Raw genomic sequence first — 14,599 nt, forward strand, 5'->3', positions numbered from 1 at the left:
TATATATATTCTCTTACAAGAGAAATCATGTGATATTTAAGCTTGTGTCTGACTAATTTCATTTACCATTATATTCTCAAGTTGCATTCATTTACCTATGAATACCTCAAATTTGTCCTTATGCAGTAGTACTCTATTTGTAAAAAATACCACATTTTCTTTACTCATTCATCTGTTGGTAGATCTATACACCACTTCCATGCTTCAGCTATTAAAAATTGTGCTGCTATAAACATGGGTAAGCATGTATCCCTGCAATATGATGACTTTAACTCTTTTGGGAAAATACCTAGAAGGGGAATATATGTGTCAAGTGGAGTTTTAATCTCCACATTGATTTCCATAGTGGTTGTAATAGTTTATATTCCCACCAACAATGTAGACGAGTTCCTTTCTCCTCACATCCTCACCAACATTTGTTATTATTTGATTCTGTGTTTTGCTTGGTGAATTGAGAACATTCACATTGATAGTTATAACTGATGAGTATTAACTTATTCCTGTCATTGTATTATTTTCCTGTTACTTTCTTTCCCTTCTACTTAATGGGTAGCCTTACCTGGTGCATTCATTCGCTTGGACATTTTGGCATTTTTAAGTTCATTGTTTCTAGGATATTCTTGAGAATTCTTTGGAGTGTTAATTTAGTGGTCATGAATTCCTTTAGATGTTGTTCTTTATCATGGAAATAACTTACTTCTCCATCAATTGGAAAGGTAATTTTGTAGTATATATCAGTTTGGGTTGGAAATTGTTTTCATTTATGGCTTGAAAGGCTTCATTTCAAACTCTCCTTACCTTAAAGTTTGTGTTGAGAAGTCTGCTGTAACTCTGATACATTTTCCTTTCCAGGTGATTCACTGGTTTTCTTAACAGCTTTTAGGATTCTGTTCTGTTGGATTTCTGGTATTTTAATTCTGATGTGGTGTGGAGTCTTTTTTTTATCATGGCTATTCTGTGTTCTAAATGACTCACTTATCTCTGTTAAATTCTTTTTCCACAGCTGGAAAGTTTTTAGCTATTACTTGTATAAACAGGTTTTCTGTATGCTTTGTGGCATCTTCTGATTTCCAATTACTTAGATTAGTCTTCTTTGAGTCATCTGGCAGCTACTGAATCCATTTTTCATGTTGTTTTTAAGGTATCTCTCATTAACTGATCACTAACCCCAGGGCCCTAGCATGTAGATCTGACTCTCTGACCTCACATTAGTTACTTCTGCTACCTATATGTTCACTCATATTTTTTAATCTCCAGGATTACTGTTTGGAACTTCTTTTGTGGATTCCAATTCTTTTTAAGGCTGGGAACTTATGCTTTTCCTCTCTTTCTTTACCTCCACTACATTTTTAGTGGTGTTTTCTCTAGACCCACTGATTCTTTGTTTCCTAGTATCATTACTTGTTTAGCTATATTTCTGTGAATTTTCTAAGCATCTTATTGAATTGCTTTGTTCCTTTCACAGATACCCTTTTAGACATTTCTGGTGTATATCTTAGGGTTTCCTCCCCCACCATGCTCCCTTTTTGGTAAACATAACATGGAGGGAGAAGAAGGGAAGGGGTTGGGGAGTTGGAGTTTTGGGGATCATTTTTGCCTTTTCTTCTCTTTTTTTTCCCTTTTCTTTCTATTTATATGCCTGTTTGTTTGATTGCTAGGGTTTGCTGGTTGATGAGAGGGGGTGGTTTTGTTGAAGTCCACTGGGTGTGGCTGACTGTTGGCCTTTTATTCTGTCCCAGGATCCAGCTACTTTGGTTTATTTGGGAGGGAAAGCTGCAACCTCTTTGGCCCAGAGCCCAGTTCTCCAGGAGTGGGCTGCAATATTGTTTATGACCACAGACCTTGGCCAATTGACAGCAGCAACTATATCACCTCGACCATAGTAAAGTCAGCTATAATAATACCATCAAATATGCGCTAGATACCGACAAATCCTGAGCCATTTGTGCTTAACCAAAGCAAAGAGGTCTATGACTTTAGTATAGACTTAGACTACCCAGATAGTGACGTACACTAAATTAGACCCCTGCTTTTTGCTGGATGTAGGCAGCAGTGCTAGAAATCCAATAGACTATTAAACTAAATACTAGTCTCTTTTAGATCTCTCCTCTGAAGGTTTTACCCACCAAACCTGGCTTCCCACCACAGAATACAGGCCCTGTAATCTTTCTAATCTGAGTTTGAGCTTCTCAGGGGCCCTCAGGCTCGCTAGCTCTCACCCTCTCCAAGCCTGTCACCCAAGCCGGTATCTTACCCAGTCTCAGCCCTAGTGTGAAACTCTCCTCCAGGTTGTTGGTCTTCTCAGTTCTGTTGGTGTTTTGCAGCCCTGTGCTGGGAAGAACCAAGGTGCAGAGACAGTTGGTAGTTTTGCAGTTGTCCTCCTTTCCCACGGGGGATGCAAGAATCATCCTGTGGTGGCAGTAGTGTGTGTGTGTGTGTGTGTGTGTGTGTGTGTGTTGCTCTCCTCTTCTCTCACATGGGGCAGGCAAGAAAGCTAGCAGGCTAGCAGTTGCAGGGCGGGCACACAGAACTCCGCGAGCATTCTGTAAGAAATCAGCTTGATTTCAAGACCTCTGGCCTGCCAGTGAACCCTGCTCATGATCTTTCACTCTTGAGTTTCACTTTTCAGATCAGAGAAATGAAATTTAATGGTTTAGTTATGTGGTAAAGAAAGCATTGTTGCTGGACTGGAAAGTCTCAACCTGACCCTTAGCTCTATCATTAACAGAATGTTGGGCACTTAAAAACTTTGGACCTCAAGTTATAGCTATAAAAGTGGTATTTGGGCTAGAAAATTAGAACTAACTCCCCTTAAGCCATAAAATCTGCACTAGGCTTTGAGCTGAGTACTTTATATATCTGAACTCACTTTAAATCTGTAAAGAAGGGGCTATTTTCTCTGAAATACAGATAAAGACATCAAATTAGACACAAAGAGGTTAAGCAACCTAGAGCAGGTCACATAACTAGTAAATGGTGATGCTGAGGATTTGTACTTGAGAGCTTATTTTTTTAAATTGAGTTTATTGGTGCATTATAGGTATACAGTACAGTTACATTCATCATTGGGATCTTGTATCTTTACATGACAGGTCTTGGTTCTCATTTTTCCCCGTATCCATGCCCTCCCTTCACCCCCTCCTCCCCTCCCCATTTACAAATACTTTATTTCCATTTTTTCATTTTTCTCATATGTTTTTCTTTTGAGAGCTTATTTTCTTATCAACAGTTGTCTATTATCTCTTAGAATTGAGAGAATGCTTCCAGATATGATATCTGATTACATATTTCCGTCTTCCAATAACTTATCCATGAAAAGAAGGACATGTATCATTTACCACTACTATAGAGGTGAGGAATATAAAACTTAAAGGGGAAAATTAAGGCTAAAGTTGCTCTGAGCAGTAGAGATGATGTCTATTTTCATGTGGTTTATAAGAACAAGATTGAGGGCCGGGGATTTAGCCCAGTGGTTCCGCCACCTGCCTCACAGGCACAAGGACCCAAGTTCAATCCCTGGTACCAAAAAAAAAACCAAAGCCAAAACCAAACAAACAAAAAAAACCCCAACAAGAACAAGATTGCACAAAAGAGACAGTTATGTAATCAATATGGGTATCTTTAACAAAGTTCTTTCCTTGCCAGTATAAAGGAATCCCTGAAAAAGAATTGAATATAAATAGCTTAGCTGATGAATTTCATAATACTATATTTTAATCTAGTGCTACATTTAACAGGTTTCTATGTGTATTTGTATCTTCAGAGATAATATTTAATGACTTTTAACTGACTTTTTTCATATACATACTTTTGTGTTCATTAAATTTACTGGTACTTTTTAAGTATAAAGTATAGTTACATTCATCATTGGGACCTCATACCTTTACCTGGTGTATCTTGGTTCTTATTTTTTCCCCATACCCTTGCCCTCCCTTCACACCCTCCACCCTACCCTATTTACAAAGATTTTGTTTCCATTTTTTCCTTTTCTCATATGTTTTCTTCCCCTTCTTTCATTTCCCCTACTGGTCCTACTTCACTTGCTCCTGTAGCCCTTTTCTTCCTATTTCACATTATCAATTATACAATTTGAACCTTATTTACACTTTTAGTGTTTCACACCAGAGAAGCTTTTCAGTATTTACACATGTGTGCTATTTATTTCTCTTAAGAATATGGCCTCAGTGTATATCCATTTAATTAAATTTCTGCAGTTTATCATTCTTTATGGCTGAGTAGTACTCCATTTTATAGAAAAACACATCTTTATTCAGCCTCCAGTTGATGGGCAATTGGGCTGTTCCCAAATTTTAGCTATTAAAACTGTGCCACTATAAACATGGGTGCACATATATCTCTGTAGAATGATTCTTTTAATTCTTTTGGAAAGATACCCAGCAGAGGGATTGCTGGGTCAAATGGGAACTCTAATCCTAGTTTTTCTGAGGTATCTCTGTATTGATTTCCACAATGGTTGCACCAGTCTGTACTCCCACCAACAATAGAGAAACATTCCTTTCTTCCCACAACCCCACCAGCATTTGTTATTGGTAATTTCTTGATAGCACACATTCCTTCTGGGATGAGGAGGAATCTCAGAGTTGTTTTTAATCTGCATATCTTGAATGACCAGGGAAGTTGAACACTTTTTTTTCATATGTTTATTTACTGTTTTACTTGTTGGTCTGAGGAATGTCTGTTTATTTCAGATGCCCATTTTTGAATTGGATCTTTATATTTGGGGGTGGTCCGATTTTCTTGAGTTCTTTATATATTCTAGATAATAGACCTTTACTTGAGGAACAGCTGGTAAAAAATTTTTTCCCACATTGTAGGTTGTCTCTTAGCTCTGTTGTTGGTTTCTCTTGCAGTGCAGAAGCTTTTTAATAAGATGAGATCTCAGTTGTTGATTCTTTCTGCTGGTTCCTGTGCTACTGAGGATTTGTTCATAAAGTCTTTTCCTATGGCAATGTCTTTGAAATTCCTGCCTAATTTATCTTCCAGCAAGTTTAATGTATCTGTTTTAATATTTAGATCTTTGACCCACTTCAACTTTAGTTTATTGCATGGTGAAATATAGGGGTCTAGTTTTAATCTTTGGCAGCTTGAAATCCAGTTTTTCCTACAGAATTTATTGAAAAGGCTGTCTTCCTCCTCTGAGGATGGTTGGCTTCTTTGTGAAAGACAAGGTAGCTGAGTATTTCTGGAGTTGTTTCTGAATCTTCTAATCTATTCTACTGCTCCTTGGATCTGTTTCTTTGCTAGTACCATGCTGTCTTTATCACAGTGGCTTTGTACTATAGTTTCAAGTTGGGGATTGATACCCCCGTCATGTCTCTGTTTTCCAGAATTGCTTTTTCTATTCTTGGTCTTTTCTGGTTTCAACTAAATTTTTGGCTTGTTTTCTCTAGATCTGTGAAATATACTGTTGATATTGCAATTGGGATTGCATTGAATCTGTATAACAATTTTGGAAATATGACCATTTTCATTTTATTGGTTCTTCCTACCCAAGAGCAAGAGATTTCCATTTTATTATATCCTCGTATTCCTTTTTCAGAGTGGTGTACTTTTCAGTGTAGACATTTTTTGCTTCCCTGTCTTATTCCTGATTTTAATGTGAAGGTTTTCCTTTCTGACAATTTTGTATGATGTTGGATGTTAGTTTTTCATAGATAGCCTTTATGATGTTGAGATAAAGACCATCTATTCCAATTTTCTTGAGAGCTTTTATCATGAATGGGTGTTGAATTTTGTTGAATGCTTTTTGTGCATTTATTGAGATGATCATATAGTTTTTGTCCTTGACTCTGTTAATATAATGTATTACATTTATTTGTTTACATATGTTGAACCATCCTTGCATCCCTGGAATAAATCTGACTTGGTCAGAGAGTATGATCTTCTTGATGACCCTCTGTATTCTGTTTCCGGTGTCTTATTGAGGATTTTGACATATATGTTCATTAGGGAGATTGGCCTGTAGTTCTCTTTTGTGGTTGAGTCTTTCCCTAGTGTTGGAATCAAAGTAACACTTGCTTCTAGGAATGAATTTGGAAGTATTGCTTCCCTTTCATTTTCACTGAAAAGTTTAAAGAGTAGTGAAAATAGCTCTTCTCTAAGTGTTTTGTAGAATTCAGCATCGAAGCCATCAGGACCTGGGTTTTTCTTTGTTGGTAAATTTTTAATTATGTTTTCAATATCACTGAATGCAATTGGGGTGTTTAGAATTTTTTTATCTTCTTCATTCAACTTTGGTAATTCATATGTATCTGGAAATCTGTCGTAGGTATTGATGATCCTCTAGATTTCTGCTGGTCTGCTGTGACTTCACCTTTTTCATTCCTAATTGCATGGATTTCCATTTATTTTTATAAGGTTGGCTAAAAGTTTATCAATTTTACTTATTCTTTCGAAAAACCAACTCTTCAGTTCATTGATTTTTTTTTTTTGTATTTTTCATTTAGTCTCAATTGCATTGATTTTTGCTCTGATCTTTTAAATTTCCTCCCTTGTATAAATTTTGGGTATAAATAGTCTCAATTGCATTGATTTTTGCTCTGATCTTTTAAATTTCCTCCCTTGTATAAATTTTGGGTTTGTCTTACTTTTCTTTTTATAGGAGCTTAAGATTTAGCATTAGGTTGTTTATTTGAGCTTGCTCTGTTTTCCTAGTATGGGCATCCACTTCTATGAATTACATCATAGAACTACTTTCATTGTGTCCCATAGATTCTTGTATGTTGTACTGGCATTATCATTTATTTTTAAAAACTACCTAATTTCTTCTTCAATTTCCTCTATGATCCATTGGTTGTTCAGGAGAGTGCTGTTCAATTTCCATGTTTTTGAAGCTCTTGCAGTTTTTTATGCTATTGATCTCCAGTTTAATTGCACTATGGTCTGATAATATACATGGAATAACTTTGATTCCTTTGCATTTGCTTAAACACATTCTATGAGCTAGTATGTGGTCTATCTTGGAGAATGACCCAGGTGCAGCCAAAAAAGAATATATATTCTGATTTTGTGGGGTGGAACAATCTGTGAACGTCTATTAAGTCCATTTGTTCAAAAGCCTGGGTCGGTTCTAGTATTTGTTTTTGATTTTTTGTCTAAATGATCTGTCTATTTGTGACAATGGGGCATTGAGGTCCCTCATTACAACTGTATTAGTGTTTATTTGATTTTTCATGTCCCTTAGTATTTGTTTTACGTAGTTGGGGGCATTAGTATTTGGTGCATACATGTTTATGATTGTCATTTCTTCCTCTTGGGTTGTCCCCTTTACAAGGATGTAGTGACCTTGTTTGTCTTTCTTAACTAGTTTTGGTCTGAAATTTACTTTGTCTGCAAATAAGATAACTACCTCTGCTTTTTTCTAGGTTCCTGTCATGTGGAGAACTGTTTTCCATCCTTTTACATTTAGTCTATGAATTTCTTTTTGAACTAGGTGCATCTCTTTTATACAGCATATTGTTCAATTTTGCTTCTTAATCTATTCTGCCAGCCTATTTCTTTTGATTGGTGAATTGAGGTCATTAACATTAATGGTTATAACTGACAGGTATTGATTTATCATTGTCATACTATTGTCCTGTTGTTAGCTCTTTTTAATTCCCCCCTCTTTAATTTCTTGCCTTACATAATGGATTTGTTCTACTGAGCCTTGTGGAGTTATGACCTTTATTGTCTTTTTTCGTAAGATATTGTTTAGAATTGTTTGTAGTGCTGGTTTGGTGTTTATAAAGTTTCTCAGGTGTTCTTTGTCATGGAAGTATCTTATTTCCCCATCCATTTTAAAAGAGAGTTTTGCAGGATACATCAGTCTAGGTTGGAGGTTGTTTTCTTTTAGGGCTTGAAATATCTCACTCCAGGCTCTCCTTGACCTAAGGGTTTGTGTTGAAAAGTCTGCTGTGATTCTGATGGGCTTTCCTTTGCATGTGATTTTTTTCTTTTCGCTAACACCTTGTAGTATTTTGTTCTTCTGTTGGGTTTCTGGGATCATAATTATTGCATGCCTTGGTATAGATTTTTTTTTTAATCATGGCTAGTTGGATCCCTATATGCCTCACTCATCTGTATGTCAAATTCTTTTGCTGTGTGTGTTTGGGAAGTTTTCTGTCATTAATCCTGTGAATAGCTTTTAATGTCATTTGTACTTTCTCCTGCCTTTTCTTGGACTCCTATCAGTCTTATATTATTCTTCTTTGCATAATTTGGGACCTATGGATTGATTTCTCATAGTCTCTTACTATTTTTAAGAGATCTCTCTTTTCATGGTCACTGACTGCCATTCTGTCTTTTATGTCTTATAATCTGTTTTCAGATTGTTTCAGCCTGTTGTGTACACTTTCAATAGAGTTGTTTTTATCTCCTGGATATTTGCTTGAATCTGTTTCATGGATTCCATTTTCCTATCCTGGGTATTCATGGCTTCTATCATGGTCCTGACTAATCTATTTTTTTTTCTGTTTCTGTCCTAGAGTCTCTAATAATGTCTTTCATTCTGCTCACCATCTCTGTAGTTATCTGGGAAATTATTTCTGCTTTGAATTTTTCTGGAGCCTCGTTCGTCTGGTTTGTTACTTCCTGTGCTATCAGTTCAGGGTGTACAGGTGGTTGATTGTCAGACTTTTCTACCTCCTTTCCCCCCAAATTTCCCTTTAGTTTGCTGGAAGTCTGTGTTTGTACCTTGCTGAAATGTCTTCTTATTTCTATTTTTGTTGTTTGTTCTGTCCTTGGTTTAATTCTTGGGTTAATACTTCAATGTTCCAGATATAGCTGGTCTTTAGGTTTTCAGTCTCTAATGACTGAGACACTTTTGTTTCCATAATACCAGGAAGGACAACTGATTAGATCAATCACAACACCTTAGTCCAAGTGATGCAATCACCAACACAATAATATGAAGCACAGGTTAGAAAAATGACAGTTTGTGGTAGTTATTAATCTATCACCTTTAACCATGTGAATTAAATCAAAATAGAGGTCCAACCCAAAATATGTTTGTAGTGAGTAAACTCTTCAGCCTAGCTACTTTACCCTTCAGGATGGGGACTTACAAGGAGTTGGGGAGAGAGGGATAAATAGGTAGCAGGTTAGGGGAAGGTTATAAGTGAGCCCAGAGGTCACAGGAAAATCATGCAATCTCTAGGAAACTTTTGAAGATAAGAGGAAAAGGCAGAGTGAAAGAACAAGGACAAGAATAGAACAACTTAACAGCAATAGGGAAGCTAAAAATTGTGCTCACTTTCCTTTGAAACTAATGACAATCAAGAGAAGGAAAAAGAAAAGAAAAACAAAGAAGAAATCTGAATTAGGGCAGGAACAGGAACACAAAGGGAGATGAAGAACAATGTGGGAGAGTAAGAGATTGAGTGGGAAAAAGAAAAAGAAAAAAGGAAGAATTGAAGAGTGTGAAAAAATAAAATTTAAAAATAAGAGGAAAAGAAAAAAGTAATTAAAAAAATGAAGGGCCTCCTTAGGGTATGTCTCTGCTGTCACAATAGAAAATGTGGGCAGCAGTGCGCAGATCTAAGTGAATTAGTCTCATCAAGCCAGCAGCAGACCCCTGAGATTCAGGCTGATTTCTGGCTGCAGGGCTCAAGTTGAGTTCCCAGACCTCCGGCACTGTTGAACTCTGAAAGTTTTTACTGCAGGTTACAGCTGCCCTTCCCCTGAGGACAAGTCCAGGTTCCAGTGGGAGGTGGTGATCCTTCCAACTTACCAACCACAGTGGTCTGTTGTGCATTTTTTTTGCAGAGATTCTCTTCACTTTTCCAGTGGGCTTCAATTTTCATCAAGGAGCCTAAGAGAGGCCCTCTTTCTGTTGCTCATGTCTGTCTCTTTCTGTTATTCTGCTCTATCTTCTGGAGCTCAGGACAATGGCCTTTATAACCCTGTGCCTCTGCAGTGTGGATCCAGGTGGATCCAGCTCCACTTCTCACTGGTCCTCGTGGCTCAGAGCCTCAGCGCAGTGGAGGTCTTCATAAACATTCTTCCAAGGAGTGAGGCAGGTGGTGAATTGAGCAAAACATTAAGGCTATACCTAATGAGTAGGTTAGCTATCAGATGTCTTCTGACTGCTGCCCCCCACTTTTTTTTTCAATTTCAGAATACAGAACTGAAAACCAAGGTGGCACTTTGGTCTGAAACTGCTAGGACAAAAGTATCTAAGGCTGTCTCTACAAGGTAAGATCTTTCTTCTCTCAGGCCGACTTTACAATCTCTGTTTAGCAATGTTGACATTCAGTCCATTTGAGAAAGACTCCAATTCATTAATGCTTATGTAACCCTTTGCTTTGTCTCTACTAGTTTTAATTCTAAACTGTATGAATGTTATTCATCCCTCAATCGGTGAAGCCTAACAAATCAATATTTACTGAATAAATCAATGAAAAATATGAGATACTTTTCCCCCTCTTGTTTGCCCTAAAACAAGCCAAACTTCAACATCACTCCTTCTTCAAATATAATAGGTCATTTCCTATATTTTCCTTCTGTTCATAATTTTTGTGCTGTTGATGGACATTTTATTCATGAATTGTTAGTGTTTACTGAAATTTTCATGACATCTGTTAAATCTGGTAGATTGTAAATATTACCAGGTCAGGAGTAGGACTAGTTCCTTTTTTATCTTTTTATTTTCTACATTGCTAAGAATAAGTATCTTTAATGCCAACCTAGTAATGGATGATTTCTAACAATAACAGTGACTCATGAAAGCAATGGGTAAAACCATCTACATCAGGTTTGAATGTTTAATTTTTCTTCTCATTGGCTGAATCTGAATCTGGACTCAAATCTCATTTCCATAAACTCTGGGAAATTATCACTTAAAAGAAAACATAGCCGGTAATTACATGTATCATTTAAAAGTGATTAAAAACTTCCTGTTCTAGCAGCTTTAAAATTTCCCAGTCTGGTCCCTCAAGGGCAGAATCTCATTTTCTGAAACTTTCTTCTGCAGAGCGCCTGAGGTGGAAAATCAGACTCACTGTGATTAACATCAGTCTAGGAATTCAGACAAATTCATCTCTCTTTACACTCCCTGAAACAATGTCTCACTTTGCTAATGATGTGTGTAATTAGAGACTAGAAATGAAAACACTATGGATGAAGTCCTCTAAAATCTTTGAGCCTCCAGGTTCCAAATTATCAACTTTTTGGCCACTATCGCCACAACTTCTAAAACAGAAAAGAAATTAACCTCCAGAGGTTTCTAAGGATGTCCCCATTTCAGAGCAGGGAGATATGTAGTCACTTTCAGTGGGTGTGGGGAGAAGTGAAAGCTTTGGAATAGAAAGGCAAGCGTGACCACAAGGAAAGAGAGAATGGTCAATGTTCTGCTTCCTTCCATGCAGAGACCTTTCCCAGTGGCTAGTGAAGCATCGTGGCTGGCTTGGCACATTTCAGCCTAGAGAGAATAAAGTCAGAGTGGAGCAAAGGCACAAAGGAGTAAGGACTGTGCTCAGCTGTACTGGAGCTATTCTAGTTCTCAGTGCTGCAAATCTGGCTGTATGTAGGGAGTGGATTAGTGAGAATGATTTCTTTGGCCAGTTTTTAAATCTGCAGCTAATACTTAAAACTTTAGTGTGTGTGTGTGTGTGTGTGTTACTGGGGATCGAACCTGGGCTTTGCATGTGCTAGACAAGCTCTCTACCACTGAGCTTCACACCTTCAACCTTTTTCCTTTTTAAATTTGAGACAGGATATTGCTAATTTGCCAACACTGATCTAGAACTTGCAATCCTCTTGCCTCAGCCTCCTGGTATTACAGGTGTACACCATCATGCATGGCTTAAAGGTTTACTGCTTTTTAAAGACTTTTCTTCCTATAACTTGGGAAGAGTTGTTATGTTAATTGCCTATTGAAATACTGAAATTTATCTGAATATCCTTTTTGTTATTTGATTTCTGGTAGAAATTCCAATGTTAAGAGTATAAAAATAGCCCTCCTTTGTGCTAAAAGAAGTATGGCCCACTGCCTGCTTGAAGGATGTCAACATGGAAATATGGTTAGATAAACCTGGATTCACCAATGTAATGCAGAATTATAACTTTAGGGAAAGATTGGAGTACAAATGCAGCCAGCAAGGCAAAAAAATAAAAGTATGTACACTTCAAATCTAGTCTTAATAAACCTATTAAATCACCCAAGGTATAGAGTTCTATGTAAATATAAACAAGCAAGATTTTTTTCTCAAGCATTGAAACAGATATTTTTTGAGTTAAACACCAGAAGAAGTCGTTTGCTTGAGATGGGCAGCTGTACTGTTAGACAGCAAGATAAACACATATCTTTGTATGTGTACATACCCAGGCATAGGTATGCATACATATGTACACACATGGATAAGTTTTTAATGCTAGAATCACACAGGGAGGAAAAAAGTTCCAGCTTCAAGAAACCTGGACAACTGGAACATCCTTGGGGAACAGTTGCATTGCATTTTCTCCTCTCCAGTTTACTCCGGTACAGATCTCTATTGAGGGAAAAGGCAGTCACAGGCTCTGACTGTCAGGCTTTCCCCTTGCTCTTTCTCACACTTGTCCTATTAATTTTCCTGCGTTAAATTTGCTTATAATGTACTTCTACCATGTAGTACTCATAGGAGAATTGATTAGAATGGACCCATTCATGGTCAACTGTCAGATCAAAGCGGTTAGTTCAGATTGGGTCGTATAGTTGTTACGATGATGGTCCAGTCATTGTATCACAGAGTTTAACATGTTCCATTTTGATAACTACATTGTCTCCTCTACAGTGACTTGAAGACTGAAGGTACTTCCCCATATTTGATGCTGATTAGGCTGCGGAAATGAACTGGATGAAGATCTGATTGAGAAAGACTATGTGGATCTCATGTATTTCTTGAAATACAGTTAGACTATTTAGAGACAACATTTAGAATATTCATGTTGAAAGGGCAGTGTTTGTATTTAAGAGGAATTTGTTATATATCACTAGCTTTGCACGAAGATGGCAGTCCAGAAAATCTAATAAATATATTTAAGTGAAAGAATTCTTTTTCCAAAATTTATTCAGGTGGCGAAAAAAGCCAGGTGCTCACCGATAATGGAAGATAAATTCTGCTTATAACTTTAAAAAGAAATTTGAATTTTGCTATGGGAGGTCTTTTATGATCTACAGCTTTGATCTTATGATAGTAGTTTTTATATGAGTGAATAGAAGGAAGAGTGCATATATATACGTATGAATTGAAATGATATATTTTAAATTTATTTTTAGATAAGAAATAGCTATCATTACATAAACTCATCTCTCGATCCATTGTTAGTGAGAGAGTATTCTCTACTGAATTATCAGCAGGGGAAGGAGTAGATTCTTTTAAGCTAACTCCCTAACCAATATTGCTCTCCAAAGTCGAGAATCCTGACTGCCTCCCCATACCTTAGAAATGCACTGATTTTAGCTGTTCTGGGATGAAAACTTCCTTACAAGGCTCAAACCACACTCATAAATACACAGAGCTGCATACACTGTACTCTGACTTTGTGACTAATTTTCTTACTGATATTCATTAATATCTGAATAAAATGACAATGCCGCTGCCACATATCACTCTAAAACGCCTCTTTAAGGATTCAAATGGAATGATCTTTGTAAGTTTTGCGAAAGCGTCCTTAAGTTATGATGCAAGCCTTTATTACAAATGGAGTTTGTGGTTGCTGAGCAAAGCCAAACTCTGACCTGTGTAAATGTAAATACAATGACAGGAAGCAGCACACACTTCAGTTAAATGAATAAAGATAGACCTCAGTAACCGTAAGGAGAGTAGTTTGTAGACTTTTGGCCATTCTTCCTTGTGTGTAAGTCTAAATATTTTCTTGGAGAGGATGTTTCCAGCCCTTCAACATGGAAAATAAAAATCTCAGTATTATCTATTAAATATTTTTAAAGTATGTACAAACAAGATGAAGTAATGTATTTTCAAGTTCATCCAAGTACTGTAATCCTGGAAATGTTGCACAAGCACTCTGTGTGAGTTTCTTGCTCAATGATGTCTTAGCAAACATTTTTATTGGTTTGCTAATTTTTAGGGCTTAGTTATCTAATATATTTAGGGCATCATTATCCTGTGCTGGAAAAATTCTAAGCACTTTACCTTTTGTTTTCTCTGAAATTCTTAGAAGCAGGCTATATTGTTATCCCTGTGTTACAGAGAAAGATACACTGAGATTGGTTAAGTAATTTATAAATTGCTAACTGTGGGTAAGGATTTGTGCCTTTTGACTTTGTTCAATTACCTGGTCTCGTTACATTACCCTGCGACTTCCTTTGATGTCTGCATTATCCTATGGATGATAGAAACAACACTTACTGATAAAGTCAGTATTTCTTGAAATGAATTGTCCTTTTAACTGTTAGATTACTGTCATGAAAATTCAGTTTAGATAAAAATTCTCTGCTTATATTACATTTATTATTTATAACTTTATACCACATTGAAGCTGAGTTCATGAATTTTTGTATCAAGCTTTTTAAAATTATTATTTCAAGTGTATTAAAAGAATGTAACCACCACCTGCCACCCTAGCACAAGAGCCCAAGTTCGATCCCTTTTACCAAAAA

At 36.7% G+C, this 14,599-nt stretch overlaps 1 protein-coding gene across 4 annotated transcripts in view; it reads left to right on the forward strand.

Annotated features, from left to right (window-relative positions):
- Ccdc68 (coiled-coil domain containing 68) overlaps positions 1-14,572 on the forward strand; it is a 57,180-nt gene extending 42,608 nt beyond the window's left edge. For all 4 annotated transcript variants that reach the window (XM_010611518.2, XM_010611517.2, XM_010611519.2 and 1 more), the window contains 2 exons: positions 10,118-10,194; positions 12,771-14,572. In XM_010611518.2, the coding sequence (XP_010609820.1) occupies positions 10,118-10,194; positions 12,771-12,828 (135 nt within the window). In that variant the 3' untranslated portion in view covers positions 12,829-14,572. The remainder of the gene's footprint in view (positions 1-10,117; positions 10,195-12,770) is intronic.
- The last annotated feature ends 27 nt before the right edge of the window (positions 14,573-14,599 follow it).

The sequence above is a fragment of the Fukomys damarensis genome, unplaced genomic scaffold (assembly GCF_012274545.1).
Source record: "Fukomys damarensis isolate Sample0158 unplaced genomic scaffold, DMR_v1.0_HiC HiC_scaffold_30, whole genome shotgun sequence".
Lineage (NCBI taxonomy): Eukaryota > Metazoa > Chordata > Mammalia > Rodentia > Bathyergidae > Fukomys > Fukomys damarensis.